At 39.4% G+C, this 18,285-nt stretch overlaps 1 protein-coding gene across 1 annotated transcript in view; it reads right to left on the bottom strand.

The window, feature by feature from the left end:
* plxna2 (plexin A2) overlaps positions 1-18,285 on the bottom strand; it is a gene marked incomplete at its 5' end in the record, with an annotated part of 130,562 nt that overhangs the window by 18,139 nt on the left and 94,138 nt on the right. The window contains 7 exons of the mRNA XM_079477514.1: positions 7,338-7,606; positions 7,914-8,056; positions 9,365-9,599; positions 9,920-10,060; positions 10,154-10,393; positions 16,029-16,122; positions 17,921-18,088. Coding sequence (XP_079333640.1) covers positions 7,338-7,606; positions 7,914-8,056; positions 9,365-9,599; positions 9,920-10,060; positions 10,154-10,393; positions 16,029-16,122; positions 17,921-18,088 — 1,290 coding nt within the window. The remainder of the gene's footprint in view (positions 1-7,337; positions 7,607-7,913; positions 8,057-9,364; positions 9,600-9,919; positions 10,061-10,153; positions 10,394-16,028; positions 16,123-17,920; positions 18,089-18,285) is intronic.

Below are 18,285 nucleotides of genomic sequence, written 5' to 3'. Positions count from 1 at the left end.
TATAAAGACCTTGACATAATGAAGCGTTATGTTTTAAAAACGTGTCGACATCTTAGTTCTGTGTCAGCAGCCGTAGTGCTTCAGAAGGGAGCCATTGGTTGCAATTTGCAACCTCACCACTAGATGCCGCACAATTTCATTTCCTATGCACATTTAATACAATGCCTTACAAAAAAACATGCTATTTAAAAAAATAACCTTCCCCACACTGTTTTAGACTTGTTATGTGGGATTTAAAATAGAGCGGATAGAGAGAGAGCGAGACAGCGAGAGAGAAAGTGATACATGTCACTAGCAGACGGAGAGCGTCTTTGTTTCCTTTCCTGTCATTCATTCATTCTTCAGCCTTATTGTCCATTTATAATTTCTTTATTGTGACCACCCCGTCTCATTCCTTTATATATTTGCTTTGAGGCGTACGTGAGACAGATACAGACACAGCGCTTTAGTGACAAACAGACACAGCACTCAGACAGTGCTCTCTGTGGGCAATAATTTGAGGAGAGAGAAAGGATAAAGGATGAGCCGAGGGTTTGTTGAAGACAGAGAAGGTGGAAAAGAGACAGAGTGGGAGAGAGAGATAGGAAGGCAGAGAAAGAGAGAAGGAGAGAACAAACAGCACCCTGACGGGAGCAGTTAACAAGCATGAAAAATACATGAAAGGGTTATTCCCTGTTCTGACGGCTAAGCGTGTCAGAAGAATACCAATACTTCTCTTCTCCATCTGGATCATTCTATTAATCGCTGTCTTTTCAGTTTGATAATGTGATTTTGAAACAAAAAAAGTGTTTTAAGTGACCTTGATATGTTTTCATCCCAAAAGGATAAACGTTTTTATAAGAAAGGGGAAATATAAAGGTGAAACACGTGGGTCAAGTAAAAGACAAAATTAATCAGGAAAAAAACGCCCTTTCTCTCTTTTAGCATGAAAAAGCACTCACGACACACAAACACATATAGGCATCACAGGACAATGAGATATCAGCATCGTATTTTTTGCCTATAGCCTGACAAACATCATCCGCAAACGTCCACACATCTACACGCGCACACACTTTCACACACTCCACTTGGCCACTATGGGGCCAGCGAGGTAGCACACCAGCAATTTACTCAACAGCAGAGAGAGAAAATGACTCTTTTAATGCATGTGGAAATAACTATGATTACACCGCTGAGACAGCCTGCAAACTCTAAGTGTGGGAGAGCGTGTGTGTATAAGTGTGTATGGCTGCTTGTGTTTATGTGAGTTTGGGTGGCACGTAACAGGAGCGGCGGATCGGCCAGACACGATTAGCTGTGGTCACAGAGCTCAGGTTCGGATGATGATAAACTGTAATCCAGGTATATATGCATGTGACTGAACTGACTAGCACTAGACAGCTGTCTGCACTTTAGACAAAATTCTCAAAGATAGAAAACTATAGACGTACTTCAGATTGAATGTGGTTTCTGGCTGGTTCAGACAAGTTTGGGCTTTTTACGAGCTTCAAAGTTTTTCTTAATTTACTATTCATAGGTATGCGTTAAGGTAAAATTATATTTATTTTTAAATCTGTGAACTAATAACAATATTTCTCCCAAATTTCAAATTAAAATATCGTTTTGATTTGCATATTTTTGCAGAAAATGAAAACTGAAATAAAAGGTAAAATAACTGAAAAGATCCTCTGTATTTATTCAGCCTTAAAATACTGCAAAGAAAACAAGTTCATATTCACTTTTAAGCAATGCAACAGTCATATCTGTACATGTTTTTTGGCAATGGACTGAAATGTCCACAATACATCTAAAAATGCAGATTTTCTCCACGGCTGTATATGTATATGGGACTACCATCTCTTGCTGACTAGCCATCTAGTTAAAATAAAAAAGATCAAACTTTGGTCAGATTTGAATGAGGATTTAACATACGTTTTTAAAATGCAAACCCGGGAACAGTCGTTTTCAATCTTTTCCCATAGAAATAAACAGCAGTACATGCACGACTGCTAAACAGGTATCAACATGGCAGAAAAATAGGCCGACTTGCATTAAAAATGAGTTATTAGCGCTCTTAGGGCTTCGGAGTTTGTATATTCAGGAGCTAAAGAGGGCATTAACATAAAGACGATGTTATTTGCATTACGTCGAATTTTGTTGCTTTGTATTCACTCGGCCGGGTTAATGCATTAGCAGATTGTAAATGCTAATTTTATTGAAAAAATAAACATGCCTCTCAAATAACCAGTCCGTCAAATTATGCCCATTTAATGATGCCGCATTTCAGTGAATAAATCAGTCCGGCTCTCACATGGAGATAAAGAGACAGATGAAATGAGAGAAAAGTTATCGTCTACTACAAGAAATGATGCAAGACGGAGTGAAACGAGGCAAAGTCTCATCTTCATGATAAGTGTGTCGGTATGTGTGTATGTTCTGAAGGACAGTGTGTGTTCGAAAGAATCACTTCAGAAGCAAGCGTATCTGTCTATACAAAACATTATAATGTTTACATATTCTCTTTTAAGCCTGTCATCTTTCATTTGTGTTCTACCTGTTTTCTTTTGGTACTGCGAGCTGTGAGACCTTAGCAGTGAGATGAACATGTGTATATTTGAGCATCAACACACAAATTCTGATGCGGCACAGATTCACTGCGTGTGTGTGGTATACACATACACCCGTGCGCGCACACACCGCATGTGAGTGACAGTGTGTTTGATGTTGGTTTGCAGGAGTGTTTCCTGACTGTATCCTTTAGCACTTAATCAAAGATCAATCAGGAACGGTGACAGATTCATAGAACCTCAATGTCAGGAATCACAGAGAAAGAACCCAAGCGCAGGCAGCGGGGATAAGGGGGAATAGGAACAAAACAAAAACCCACGAGGGAGTGACTTGACTTGACTTGACTTGACTTGACTTGACTTGACTTGACTTGACTTGACTTGACTTGACTTGACTTGACTTGACTTGACTTGACTTGACTTGACTTGACTTGACTTGACTTGACTTGACTTGACTTGACTTGACTTGACTTGACTTGACTTGACTTGACTTGACTTGACTTGACTTGACTTGACTTGACTTGACTTGACTTGACTTGACTTGACTTGACTTGACTTGACTTGACTTGACTTGACTTGACTTGACTTGACTTGACTTGACTTGACTTGACTTGACTTGACTTGACTTGACTTGACTTGACTTGACTTGACTTGACTTGACTTGACTTGACTTGACTTGACTTGACTTGACTTGACTTGACTTGACTTGACTTGACTTGACTTGACTTGACTTGACTTGACTTGACTTGACTTGACTTGACTTGACTTGACTTGACTTGACTTGACTTGACTTGACTTGACTTGACTTGACTTGACTTGACTTGACTTGACTTGACTTGACTTGACTTCAAGGACACAGTAAGGAGTACAAGCAAGGGATCATGTACAACCAACAAGCACAAGACAATAGACAAGAGGGTATTATATAGGGAGACTAACAAAGGGGATAACGATGGGCAGGTGTGGGTAATGCGACACAGGAGGAGAGCTATACTAGAAACGAGAGGGACAGGCCCAAATGACGAGACAGGAGAGAACGCATATTATGTCCTGATTGACCATAATATGTTCCTCTCCACATAAAACACGTGGGTCTGTCATGATTCTGCCCCTAGACCAGAAAATCAAGACAAGAGCAGGCAGAATCATGACACTCAACTTACACACACTAAAGTGTAAATCACATACTGCTATATTTACGAAATTTACGGGAGATTGTGAAAAGCCATTTTTACCGAAGCTGTCCTTTAAGCGAGGGGAAATGAGATTAAAGTAAAACTAATAAACTGGTAGAACTTGAACCCCGGAGGAATATGTGAGCAACGTGCATTTAGATTAAAAATATGTAAAAGGTTCCTCAGCCTAGTGCAGCGTGTCTTTTAAACTAGGTCTAACTGGTGGAAATTGACTTCTAACAAAGAAAATGAAAGGAAATTGGATAGGCATTTTCAAATGCACATGAGAATTGATAAGTAGGCATGCTCTTGGTGTACCAGCAATTCTGATATTTCAGGGGACCACTGACTCAATACCAGGCTTGGAAATGTATTTCAAACCCACAGAAGTCAATCTCCAAAATCACTTCATTGAAGATTTGATGCTTTAAAGACCTTACTGAATCACTATTTTCTTTCACCGGGAAGGACACACACACACACACACACACACACACAAAGACGCCGTCTGCTCATCTCCCAGCGAGAGAATGTATGAATAGGAAGTTAATAGTAGCTATTTGAGCATCTAAATGAGGTTTTTCAAACTCTACAACTTCATCATATAAAGGCTTTTGTGCAACGCCTATTCAGTCATCTCAGAAAAACTTTCCTCTAGTCTGCAGCCATATTTGATTTCTTTTCTCCTTTAATTGAGTTTCATTAATGAACATGAGGGTTTTATTAGCGTGTTTATGAGCTGTGCGTGTGCGCTCGCGTGTCTTGGGGGGGTAAAGGAATGCTTCATTGAAGGGGCGACACGCAACACAACGTCCCACTAATAGTCCATTCCAAGCGACTCTGGGCGCCTCCAAATCTCATTAAGGGAAAACATGTACACACACTCGCCGACACGCATACAGAAGCGTGAGAGAGCCCGGGGCGATGGAGCCGTTCCATTTATAGCCACCATTCTCTACGGAGATTAAAAAAGAGTGAGACACAAAAGGTAAAGAGAGAGAAACTCAACATGAAGGCTGAGGTGAAAACTGTATTGAAATGAAAATAGAGGTGTGAGATATGGAATGAGTTTGGTTTCAGATAATAGTAACAACACCATCCATAATTCAAGTGTATCCTCAAAATCTCTTTCAAAAATGGATAAAAACACAATGACTTTCATGCACTGTACAAGAGTTTTCATTCATTGTGGCTTTCCAGTCTGCTGAAAATATTCAGATTCCCTGCTGATTCAAAGAGAGACGGAGGTCCAAAACAAGCCCGAGTCTTGCAAGATTCTCCATCGACCACCGTAATCAAATAAAGATAAAATAGACAAGCAAAAATGTATGCCAATTACGCTTTAGGCGATTTGAAATGAAATGAAGAGCCAGTCTGATGACCACAGAGACCAGACAGACCCTTGTTATTTTTCACAGTCGGTTATCATTAAATGCAAGTGGGTCACTTTATGAAACTAAATTAGTCTCGCTGTTGATATTGTCTGATTCCTAAAGATGTCTCATTTGCAAGCGACTGCCCTACAGGCATCTATGACATTCATTATTTTACTCAACACACATCAATGTTCTTTGTCCTGGCATCAAGAAAATGCAGAAGGACCATCAAAGTAGCTCCAACTTTGTGGCGTCTTTTAAGTTTTTGGATTTCAATGTTTTGGTTTTCTGTCACATAAAATAGCTTGAAGGGCAGTTTTTGGTTCTTTTTTTTCAGTGAAACTGGGTTCTAATTAAATTGTTTCATTAGCACCTTACGGGAAGTGACATCACATGCCACCCAAGAACCAAAGCTGTTGAAAAAGGAACAGCAGGAAAATCCTTGATGTAAATCAGGGAATCTTTGAGGTCACTGGAAGAGCGAGCTATTTCCAAACAAATCAATCGAAAGCAAAATGCTCGAGACGGACAGAAAGAAAAGGAGAAAGAGGAAAAATTATTTGTTTGATTAAAGCAACAGAAAAGCAAAACAGTGAGATGGAGGCCAATCGATGTGGAGAAACGAAGCATTATATTCTCTGACAACATCGGGAGGAAACTGAGCCGGGACGGAAAGCAGCGGACAGGGGTGAAACAGAGGAAATAGGAAACGGTACGTAAATTCGATTCAAAAGACATTTCTAATTCAGTCTTTTCGTTCGCCAGATGCTGTCTAGTAAAGTGAGGACACACCGTGCAAAAGAAGAACATCGAATCGATAATCTCTAAAATTCCCATAGACAAAAAAAGTTTAAAGTATCATCTAAGACTACATCCCCCGATCCCCACGGCCCCGGTCTGCCAATGCTGGAGGATTAGTGTTTTGTGTTCCTAATGACAGCAGATAATGAGAGCGATGCGGCATCTGTCGCTTTAAATAACGGCATAATCCACATTTCCCCTGCATCTATTTACTCCGACTATTAATGTGTCGAGTCACATCGCACCTAAAGCTAAAATACGCTCCGTCAAGAGTTGTAAGGGCTGTGATGAAAGCAGCCATGGACTGGGATATATGCTTACCCCCGGGCAACTCTTTGTTTAATCATTATTACACTAAATCTTCCAGTTGACATGCTGGTATAGAAAGTCTTTGAAAACCTCAATAAATTTAAAGGGGGGAATAAGAACAAGCGAGAGGGAGAGAGAGAGCGAGAGAAAGACGGAAAACATGTGGATTTGAGCCGCTTGTAAATGTTTTATGAGAAGCCAGCACATCAACGATAAGTGACGCTGACAATGGGGCCGTATTCAGAGACTTGAGAGAGAAATACAGAAGAGACAGGATGGATCTATAGAGCGTGAATCGATACGTATTAGACGGTAATCTAAGATAAGATAACAGAAAAGAACACATTTAGCTCAATTAGTTTCTTACTTAATCCATATGTCATTACAGCCCTCACAAGAAGGATATTAGTGTATAACACAAACTGTTAATTTTACATTTTCGATAATTGAAGCAAACAACATAATTTGAATGAAAAACCAAAACAAAAAAAACCCAAAAGAACAGTTATGGGTCAATAATATTCAAATGGCAGAGATGATACCTGCATATCAATTGTGATATATACATAAACAGTAATAAAAATGGTAGTAACCTTGACTCACAAAGGTTTTCTTTAAAAAATACCAAATTCTCAATCCTACACAGCCTGCCTGCTTGCTTTTTGAGTTCATATCCCATTAGAAGTCATTATAACCACTATAGTCAGTATAATATGGGAACAACTCTTGTCATTTATACAATGTGGATGGCTTACATCTGCTGACATTAATATTTATGTTCTGTATATAGACGATTTCATCTGATGCACGAAGTTAACTTCCGGTCTGTGTTTGTTGATCGGTCTTACATTTATAAAAAACATATATAACGTTTGTGAAACTACATTTAAGTTTAGCCAGGTAACGGTTCTTCTACTGGCAACTCAAAACAATATTTCAATAATATGTGCCAGCCCAACATTTTTCTTTTTCACCGTCACATCTGTCTACTTTTCTGCTTGGGAAAACTGTGTATTGTTAATAGAAAATGTTAAAGAAATAAATTGAGTTGAAAAAATGGCTTCAACATCCATTTGTTTAGAAATTACAGTCAAGTAAAAAAAGAGAGAAACTGAACACTCTCTAACCTTCTGAGCAGTAGTTTGGGATGGTTCTTGCTCTCCAGGTTTTTCTCGATGAGGTCAGACAGTAGATGCTTGAGCACATCCGTCGCATACTCCAGCCGACCCTGTAGAGCCGTCATGATGAGCGAAGCCACGTTGCCACGGTCACGCATGGAGAAGGAGCGTTGCATTTCTAGCGTTCGGATAAACGTCAACAAAAACACCTTGTTGTTCATCAGCTGGGCAAACACTTTCAGAGCTTTTTCCACACTTAGCTGCCCATTACCAGAGACCTGGAACACAACATATTCACCAACGTTTATCTACAAACCAACTTTGCTGACAAAGTTTGAAGAAAATACAATACTTCATACATCATTTACACTGTAAGCACACATGCTGCTTGTAGACGAGTTGTAAACAACACCACGTCTTCACCGACCACAACTACAACGGGACATTTTTCCAATCGTGGGTTTCTATTTTTGTGACATTAATGCCGGGTACCTTCGCCCACTGTCCAATTTCATTGATCTAACATTGGTGTTGTGTCATGCCTAGGTTTATTAATAAATTCCATAAAAACATATGACAACCCACCTCCAGTTCTCTGAGCACAGGATGATCCTCTATCCCGGGGAATAATACTCTCATGGCATACGTGCGGTAATCCAGATATGGGATACCAGCTCGGTCCAGATCACTGGTCAACTCATTAATATCTGTCTGCAGCTCTGCAAAAGCTGGAAATTGGGATGAGAGAGAAATAGAATATGATGTTATTATTTCGATACATTAAATCATTTATATTTCAATGTCAACATATGATATTATTGGATAATATATAAAGGATCTAGGGGAACCTTTGAATAATATAAAAATCTATAAAAACATTGTTTATTATCATGACAATAAAGTCGATTGCTGACAAATGTTTATTGCTATACCGTAAAACAATCATCTATTCATTACTGTAATATGGAAAAACAGCCTTTTTGCAATTAATTTTTTTCCATACGTTAAGTATTTATTGTACTTATTCAAGTCGAATTTACGCTGATTAAAAATAATATAGTAGTATTTATTAGTACATTATAGTATTAAATATTAATCCAATTTATCATCTATCTATTCTAATACATAATACATTAATACTAAATGAGAATTGCTAATTAATAGCAATTATTCAAACAAAATAAAAAATAGATCTTGGTATGTGTAACTGTCATTAAACTAAAATCTTAATGGTCCTTGTCATAAATTGTTTTTACGTTTATGTGAACGTTTTGTGACAAGTTTGGAGATTTTTGTTTCTACAAAAAAGTACCAAACACAGGACAGAACCTCAATGCAGTTCTAATTAAGATCTCTGAAGGCTTGGCTTTGTCCATTTTCAGGTTTTGATGAAGTTCCTGAAGGCTGACAGAGAGAAAACCAAAATAACATCTTTGCCTCTCTCTATTTATGGCTTTCTCTCTCTCTCACACACAGACACACCACAGCAAGTTAATTGAAGGGTGCTGGAGCGCGTGTCCCCTGCCGGTGGAGACTATAGGTGGGATGTCTTTAATTGGGTCCATTCTAACAAAGCCTGCGGCATCGCTCTACCCTGAGGGAGTTGTGTCTCTCTCTCTCTCTCTCTCTCTCTCTCTCTCTCTCTCTCTCTCGCCTCATGTTTTCTTCCATCTCCTTTCTTCCTTTCTGAAACGCTCTTTTGTTCATCCTCTCTCTTGCTGTCCAAAAGGACCCTCTTCTCACATCTTCAACCCCCAGTCTGTCTCAGGTGTTCATTGAGAGCAGCAATCCCCCCCCCATCTGACAGCGGGAATCTGCCCCTTTAATGCCTCCGTATCTTAAACTCCTCACGTCTCCAGTGTCAGTCAACACAAACCTCACCTGCTCAGCCCTGCTAACTATGAGTCACTGCTTTTATCTGCAACAACCTATTCAAACCTTCAGCGACGTCAGGGTGTGGTGCATCATCAACGGCTCACAATATGATAAGATCAACGTGTCTGTGGTTTATGTCCTTTCGCCGGTGTCTTTCTCACCTTCCTTGCACTCCAGCGCGACCCTTGACTCCAGGTTGTCCATTTGCATCTGCAGTCTCTTTAGCGTTAAGTCGTTCTCTCTAGACTTGCGTTTGTAGGCGATAAGCACGAGGATGACGATGATGAGAAGAAGGCCGCCGCCCGCAGCGATGCTGACGATAGCAGGAAGGGTCAGAAGACTGTCGGAGAGAATGTTTACTGAGCCGGGAGACACATGCAGCCCTCCAACTTGCACCTGAGAAATAAAACACAAACATGAGAATCCAAAAGTGTACATGCAGAGATAGAGAGTGCAAAATTGCACCTTAACCCACCCAAACAACAACGATACAAACAAAACACATGAAGTAAATAAAGTGTTTGCTAAGTTTCGGGGCAGCACTTTACAGTAATTGGTTTGCTGTTCCATGGGAACACGGACACAGCAACAACACTGTCTGTCCCGCGTCTCCACCGGCAGTACAACAATAATGAGTAAATAATGAGTGTTTAAAGAGCAAATTCAGCCCTCATGGCAACACCGCAGGTCTCAAACTTAGTAAACATTGATCTTACCATGATTTTGTATTGGCCGGTGAGATTAGGGGGCTCGCACAACAGTTGAGTCTCAGACACGGTGACCGAACAGGGAGTTTCTCCAATCAGAACGGTGTAATTGAGCTTTACACCAGATGCAGAAGGAACCAGATTTTTACCCTGAAACACACACAAAGACTTTGCATATAAGCACATTTACGTATATCATATTTGATATTAATACTAACATCTCAAGTCTGTTTATAGACGTACCTTTAGAATAATAGGGGACCCTGGTTTTTGTTCCAGAATGCCATTGGTGCTCAGAGGTTCAAAGTAAGGGTTAGGGTAGTACAGAAAGTTAGTGTTGTTGTACACCAGAAGGGCCTGGACGTTATTGAAGATGAAACCGAACTCGTCCGCGTGCTTCAGCGAGTCCAACCCCGGCCTGTACTCGGCATTCAGCGAGGGAGCGAAACAGTTCATGGTAGTCACGTTCAGTACCTTACACACCTGGGAGACAGAAAGAAAGAAAGAGAGAGATGGTATGTGGTTTATTTTCATCAGCATTTTCCAGAGTAATTGTTATTCATTGTTTTATCTCACTTCAGTTCTTTCCCATTAAGATCCCTTTGATACCATCTGCTTTCAAGTGTGTTTTATTGAGCTGAAAAGACTACAGCTGCATATCCTTTTGTTAGACAACAACATAGCTAGAGAACAAAGGCCAGAGCGGCTTTAATGCTCGAAAGTCAGAAGCGAAACCGAGAGAAAACATTAAAAGTATAATTTACACTCTGATCAAATCTCTCTACATCACAGAACAGTGCGAGACTCGCCGAACTACTTTCAATTTCACAGGTCTTCTTTAGCGAAAGAAAAAAAGACATCTACTGTTTAAAATGTGGTACATATTTCACCCCGCAATCAAAGAAATATCACATTTGATTATGTTCGCAAAAATAAAATAAAAATTAAATAAAATACATTTGTATGCATTGTGAGATTCATTTCACAAAACATAAATGTTCTACCATCTTAAAATGTGTTGATACGATGTTATTTCCAATGAAACAGGAAGTAACAGTAAAATGTGTTGTGTAGCCCCTCCCCCTTTTAAAATAGCCAATAGCGTTGAGTTTACATTAAGGCTTGGAATTTGAGGAGAAGCTGAATGATGCACGAAAAAGGGGAGCACACAGGTTTCTTCAGGCTAACTTATTTATACTAAAAGCAAAAAAGCAAAAAAACATCCTAAACATTGTAAAAAATAATCATCGTTTTTAAAAAGTTGAGTAAATAAAAAAGATGTTTGAGTGCTTATTGGTCGTAAAAATATTGTCAACTTTCTAATAGTCCTGCATTAGAATATTACCCATTCACACAATGTAAAATATATTTTCACATCTTAATGCTGATTTAAGAGCGAGACAAACTGCTGGTATGAACTCCAACACTGTACAAATATTAGCTAATAACACTCTCATTTCTCAAGCACTCAACATCTGTGAGCTGTACCACATAAATGTAAGCAGTCACACACGACAGACGCTCAGGCATCGAGCCGTTCTCTCCGAGCAGCGGAGAACATCGACGCTCCGACAACAAAATTGATTGCTGTGAAACTCTGACTGCACCGGGAGTGTTTCATCTCATTCCTTTCTTCTGCTCGACTCTCAGGAGCTAAACTTAATTAGAGCTAAATATCTTCAAAGCTCGGCAGGACCGGTGAGTGCCGCGCCACCTACTTGCATCTTGCCTACTCGCAGGCCGAGCCACAATCGATAGTAACTCATTTTGACCACACAAACTTGATTTTGTGAGATTGAGGGTGCATCCCATTCCAATGCTTTTGGTCTTCATTCCTCTGCTGTTCCTCTTGACTCGGCTCTTGAGGAGTGTATCATAAGTGATATTCTTCACGGCCATCCAGAGAACGCATTGGTGTTTTTTTCTCAGTGATTAACCTGTATTGGCTTTTTCTGCACCCCGGGGTCGGTGTGCGTCCTCATGCAGTTGTACTTTGTACTGAATAAAGATGTGTGTTTAATAAAATGAAATTAAACAGCATTACAATATGTCAAACAAAGCACATGAGGGTGATTTTTATACCTTTTAATTTATATTTTAAAAATGAGGATTTCCACTTTTACCATTTTTTGTAGCTATACTATTGTGGGAATATGAAACAATAATGGGACATTTATGCTATTTTATAATTTTGTTTGCAGTTTTTTTATTTTGTTTACAATTTCTTATTTAAATTTAATTTGAATGTTATTTTATTAGAAAACACATTTTAGTAGTAGAAAAATAAAAATATAGAAAAATAACATTTAAATATTGTATTTAAAATAATATTATTTGTGATTAAAATAATATATTAACTGTAAAATACGTCATATTATGATACATGATTTTCCATAAGACAACACTTTTTCTATGATCCTTTAAAAATGTTTAACATCACCCAGGGGATAGCAAAATATAGAAAATAAAGAAATAAATCACCCATTAACAAAAACGTGCTTTTGACATTACAACATTTAATAGGTCTGAACATCATGCAGGTTCAAACAACATCTGACATGCTTTACAGAGCTCAGATCTTCTCTGTAGTTTGGGGCACTCTCTATTACACAAAGTGTTTGCATGACAAAGCAACTAGATCAGGTTCAGAATTAATGGGATTCAATAACACTGTCATCTAAACATGTAATCCTATTACACACCCCTCAGCACCAAACGTGATCTAACTGACAGGCGAATGAAGATCTAGCCAAATAGGCCATTATGAATATCCTCAGCAAAGGAGCATTAAAGAACATACACTGACCTGCTTTTTCTCACAAGGATTTAGTCTAGATCTCAGTATCTACAGTTATCTAGTTCTAACCATCAGGTTATCGACATCATGATCGGTACCTACATGCTGTTCACAGCGCGGACGGCCGGGTCTAGCAGGACATAAGGAGGATCTAATCTGATTGAACTGCATTTGAGTTTTTTCACCCTATGATGGCATTGCCATGCCAGAAACAGATGTTGTGGCCAGAATCAGCCTGGCAAGTCACAGGACAGCCCAGAACAGACTCGCTCTGGATCTGCGCACCATCTGTTTAAAACTGGCTTCAAACATTGCCCCCTGTCACGTTTTGTGTTGCTGTACCAGTTTGGTTTTTTCAAATCCTCCCACATTGCGTTACCAATTTTCCGCAAAATGTAGCTTTCCACATGGCAGGAATTAAGTTAGAAGATTTGAATTACAATGCTTTAATACAAACAGTGCAAGCATACGGATGTACAGTAAATACCGGGCAGGTCGAAACCTAATACACATTGATATATATTTTGCTATTTGCCTAGCATTATTCGAGGGCTTGCACCCGACTAATAGCTTTTGAGTTTTTCTCCTATCCTTTCATGACCAGGTTGCAGTAGCTGCAGGTATTTGTCTGTGAAAATAATTGGGATCCGTATCCTTTCCTGTCTCTCTGAAATAATAGGTTTTCGGTTCTTCCGTGAACTGACACATGATTCAGCACAAAGCACAGTCCAATGTAACGCTTTTTTGCAGTCATCCCTCGAGCTTCAGGGATTCAATCATTTCCAACATCAGATTGTTCCTTTCAATCTTGCATTTTTGTTTATTTTCACCCCACGAATAAATAGATTGCCTTCTTGTTTCAAGTAGACATTAAGAATAGACATTTTTGTGACATCATTGTATGTCTCTATGTGTGGTAAAGACGACCTCAACATTTAGTAAAACATTCAAGTATGGAATATTTTGGGTGAACTGACCAGACATGAACCCTTTGGCGAATAATTCTGAAAAAGAATCGCCTTCAGGATCCATTGCTCTTACCACCAGCTCTTCTGTTGTTTTTTGTGTCCTTATGCATAAAACTAGACATCTTGCCGTACGGCAGACTTGAAAATGAATGCAGAACAACCATACGTTTCCAGCGAAGTGCCTGTGGCTCTATGTTAAAGGCACATGCTACAATGCTTTTATCATCTATAGTTCGTGTTCTTTTTGTTGGTTATGCCAGCGTGCTCTTATCCGCGTTGTCTGGGGAGGTCTTTTGACACTGATTGGTGGGGTCGTCTGATCGCTTCATTTTAGAGGAAAACTGAAGTGCTTTTGTGATGGGCTCAGATAGCGACGCGCAGCGCTTCAGGAACTTGCCTCCAGACTTTATTACAGGATCTCTCCGCTGTCGCACGTGTCAAGCGTTTCTTTCTCTCAGGACAAGACAAAAGCAGAAAAACTAATCTTTTAGCTATAATCAGGTAAATGATTAACGTCTCAATTGCAGGCCGGTGACAGGTACAGCAGGATGCACAAAAGCAATTGTGTGTCTTTCGTTAGGCTGCCAGGTAAGAGAGGGGTGGAGGGAGGTGGTAGAGATGCAATTTGGGGAGAAGGCACATGACAGTTTGAAAGCTGCCTTGACCGACGCTCGGCTCTGATTGCCAGAAAACTAAACCCCTTGCACCACCGCCACAAAAAATACAGGGGAGGGGGAGCAATGAAGAGATGCATAACTTCTGCGGTTAAAGGGACAGTTCACCCCAAAAATTTCGTCATCATTCACACACTCCTTCATCGTTCCAACTCAGTATTCATTACTTTCCTCTATGAGAAGCAGCACTTTTCCACCCTTTAACAGTGGATGGTCATTTCATATGGCAAGTTTTAGAAAAGACAAAAAGCGCCATGAAAGTGCCTCTTACTAGATCTCCTGAAGCCATTTGTCATTTCACAGAAGAATCAAAGTTTCAGAAATAAAATGGAATGAAAGAAAGAAAGAAAGAAAGAAAGAAAGATTACTCAGCGCCCACACAATGACTTACGAGTAAAAAGTGTGCAACTCTGTGAAGCATGCAGAAACACAGGGTTTCAAAAACTCCGTAGTGTCTTTGTTACTAAAGTATCTTTCAGGTGAACTACACATACACACACAGAGAGAGAGAGAGAGAGAGAGAGAGACAGAAGATGCTAAAGCAGTTAGCAAATAGCAATTCTCACTCAGAGATGAGTAATGAACATCTTTTTTACCTTTCCAAGGTATTGCACAAACTACCTGTTTTGCAAATACATTTTTACAACAATAAAAACAAATGAGGAGGGAAATTTACTAAAAGAGGAGGAAAATCTACAACTACAGTGTCCTGCACCCACTAGTAAAACAATATCACAAATGATATCTGGTGTCTGAATTATTTTTGGTTTGACTGTATTTATCTGTATGAGTATAAACAAGATTGAAAGTAAAATCTAGCCTACTGTACAGTGTTTTGTTAACAAAGCATAATTATACAGTAGAATCTCTCTGTTCGAACACAAGACGCCTCTGGCTATCCCAACAGTCTGTCTGGACAGACCAAGTAAAAAACCCAATCCCATTAATTAAACTTGGACTCCCTGCCGTGTCGAGCAAATTGAATTTGTACAGATTCCTCTGCCATTATTTTCGGGATCTCTTTATGCTGACCAAGCCCGTCTGACAGCAGCTTATTTTCTTTTGCAACCCATTAACCAACACAACGCTCTTCTGCTGGCCACAATCCACCAATACATCCAGAAAACCTTTTAAAAGATGAAGAATCTACACAGAATTTTTCATATAAAGGCCAGCAAGTTCACATCGGGCGATGGCGCTTTCAGACGAGTAAAATGCACAAATTAAATGCTTCATCCACACCGTTTTGCGCAGTCTGAATAATTCAGCAGGGTACTTAGTCGAAATTACAGATACACGGCTTAAAAAGAGGTCACGCAGAGGCTTGTGGGTAGGAGACAGATGAGATTTCTGGAGTTACGGCAGTGAGTCACGGCTGATCTCGCCTCCGTGGGTCAACAGAAAGGACAGAAATTAGTCTAATGCATCCCAAAAAGGCAGAGCGCAAATGGGGGGATCCTTTCTCTTCTGAAAGTCACACATAATTAACTCAAACCCGCAGACAAAGCATGCCACTTTTCAAGGTTGAACTGATACGATTTGGTTTCAAAGCGTTCGCTCTCAGGAGAGCCGTTCTCTCAAAAACTCTGAGCTCAGGTAACTGAGGTCGTTTCAAACGCAGAGGGCAGATAACTGAGAAACCACCGAGAAATAAGTAGCACTTGTTTTCAGTTACTCACATTTACTGATTCCCGTCCGCCATACTTGATCCGAATTCTCGGCTCCTGTATGACATCCAAGTTGGTCCCGGTCACCACCAGAGGCGTGTGTCCACTGTAAAACACATGACGGCATTAATAAAGGCTGACAAATCCATACCATTAAAATTGACATTGAGCCTCAAAAAGTTGCAATTGAATTACATAAATGTATAGTCCGCAACACGCTGTGTTTGCTTCAAAGTAAAGAGTCTATTCCGTCTACCACAAAGAACGCAGGAGGGTCATGATTCAATGTTTTCAGGTGTTTCAAAGCAGAGTCCACATCCACTCAAAGAGATCTGAGTTCACTTTCAAGTCCAGGTACAATGTGGATGCAAAGAGCACTGGGTTCTTTTGTACTCACTTCAACTGAAATAGCAAAGCACCAATACTCGAAGAGCAATGGAATTTGAAGATCGGACGTTTTTTTGCACACTTTGATTTAACGCGATCGGCTGTTCTAGTGTGTTTGTGTTGATTTTCTGGCACACTTTAGATTAGGGTCAATTTCTCACTATTAACTTAAATTCCTTATCACTGCGAATAAGGTCTTTTTAGGCTTATGTATTGGGTAGGATCGAAGGATGTAGAATAAGGTAATGCAGGAATATGCAACCAATATGCGTATTAATAAGCAAGTAGTTAATAATAAATTTGTGTACCTTAATATACAGTGTAAGCTATTATTATTTTAGCTTAGATCTTTAAGCTGTAGCAAAAGCAATTTTATCACAGTCCAGATTGCAAATTGCAATATTTGTATACACAAATTTAAGCTATTATAGTTTTTGCACTTTGTCCAGCTCAAACATAAATGTTTGACAATTTATGCTCAAACTACATTTGCTATCAAGTTTATGCAACTCATCTCCACATCAAAATTGTTCCATTTTAAAACAGTCCTCAGAGGGACTGTCGCCAGAGCGGTTAAAGATGCTTCAAACTGGCTTCAGTAGATTTAATCAAACATACTATATTTCTCTTTGAAATCGGAAAAGAAGCAGCAGTGATCCTGTTTAGCATTCTGGGAATGTCCAGGGTCGGATGAAGTACAACAAAAGCAATGAGCTTTAGAGAGCGAAAGGCTGAGGAGCTCCTGCTGTAGGTGTTATTGCTGTTTACTGCTGAGTACTTCATTAGTCAGGTGTGTGGTATGTGTGGCCGCTGCCCTGCTTCAACACCACGACCGTCAATTGACAACCTGCCGGGTGTAAGGGAAGGCCATTTGTAAAGAAAAACACAAAAACGATTTCTCCTACACAGGAGTGAGATCAAAAGAAGAAGAATGAGTAGAAACTTGTTAAAGTCGATGTATATTTTCAGCTGGCTCTCTAAACGAGTCCTGTTATCTGTTTTGAGTGTTGGAAGACAGAGGGTCTCTGTGGATAAATTCTGAACATTAAATCTCTACTTAAATCTGTACTTAAAAATCACTTCAGATGTACTTACAGAAACCATCTGAAGATCATTAACAGACCACAGTAGGAAAGGAAATTGGTACAAGCTTTTCACTGATGGAAAAGTAAAGAATGTACTTTCAAAATCTATAGTTAAAAATGTTATTGAAACCTGAAAATGAACTGAAAGTTTATTGCAAAAAACACATTCATATGAAAAAGTATTAAATAAGAAAAATGTAAAAAGAAAACAATAGACCCAAGTGGGCGCAAAAAGAATGAGTAAAATGTATGGTTTGTCCATCTTCCTTTCCAGAAAACTATCTATAGTCACCTTTACATGGACATATTTTTTAGATGGACACATTTCCAAGAATAACTCAACCACCCACAGCCTTGAACAAAGACTCTAAACTTCCCAGAGTGAATAAGATATTTCTTGCAGTAACGTAACTCGATTGATATTTCATTTACCTTGCGATGCTCCATTCTGGTTCAATGCGTTGAACAGTAGGATCATCTATATATTCAAAGGTCAAGCTCTCCCTGACCTGGGCACGATCCACACTCACGCCAATCTGAACAGACCCCACCCCCGTCAGGGAGGGGGCGGAGTAACACACAATCTCGTTTATTGTTCGCCTGTGGACAAATCAGAAAGAAACATTACAACTGTGTAATTGTGTTTATGTTAAAAAGATAATCTTTTTAAAGGATGAAAACAGTGTCCTATAAAACCTTTAGGACAACTGATGATTAAACAAAATTTTCTAGATGTCTACACATTGCAAATTTTCTGAAACACTGTATCTGATCTTTCTAATTGTAGTCTTTTTCTT

Source organism: Barbatula barbatula (assembly GCF_947034865.1).
Source record: "Barbatula barbatula genome assembly, chromosome: 17".
Lineage (NCBI taxonomy): Eukaryota > Metazoa > Chordata > Actinopteri > Cypriniformes > Nemacheilidae > Barbatula > Barbatula barbatula.
The sequence above is the reverse complement of the archived record's forward strand: the minus strand, read 5'-3'. Positions and strand labels throughout refer to the sequence as shown.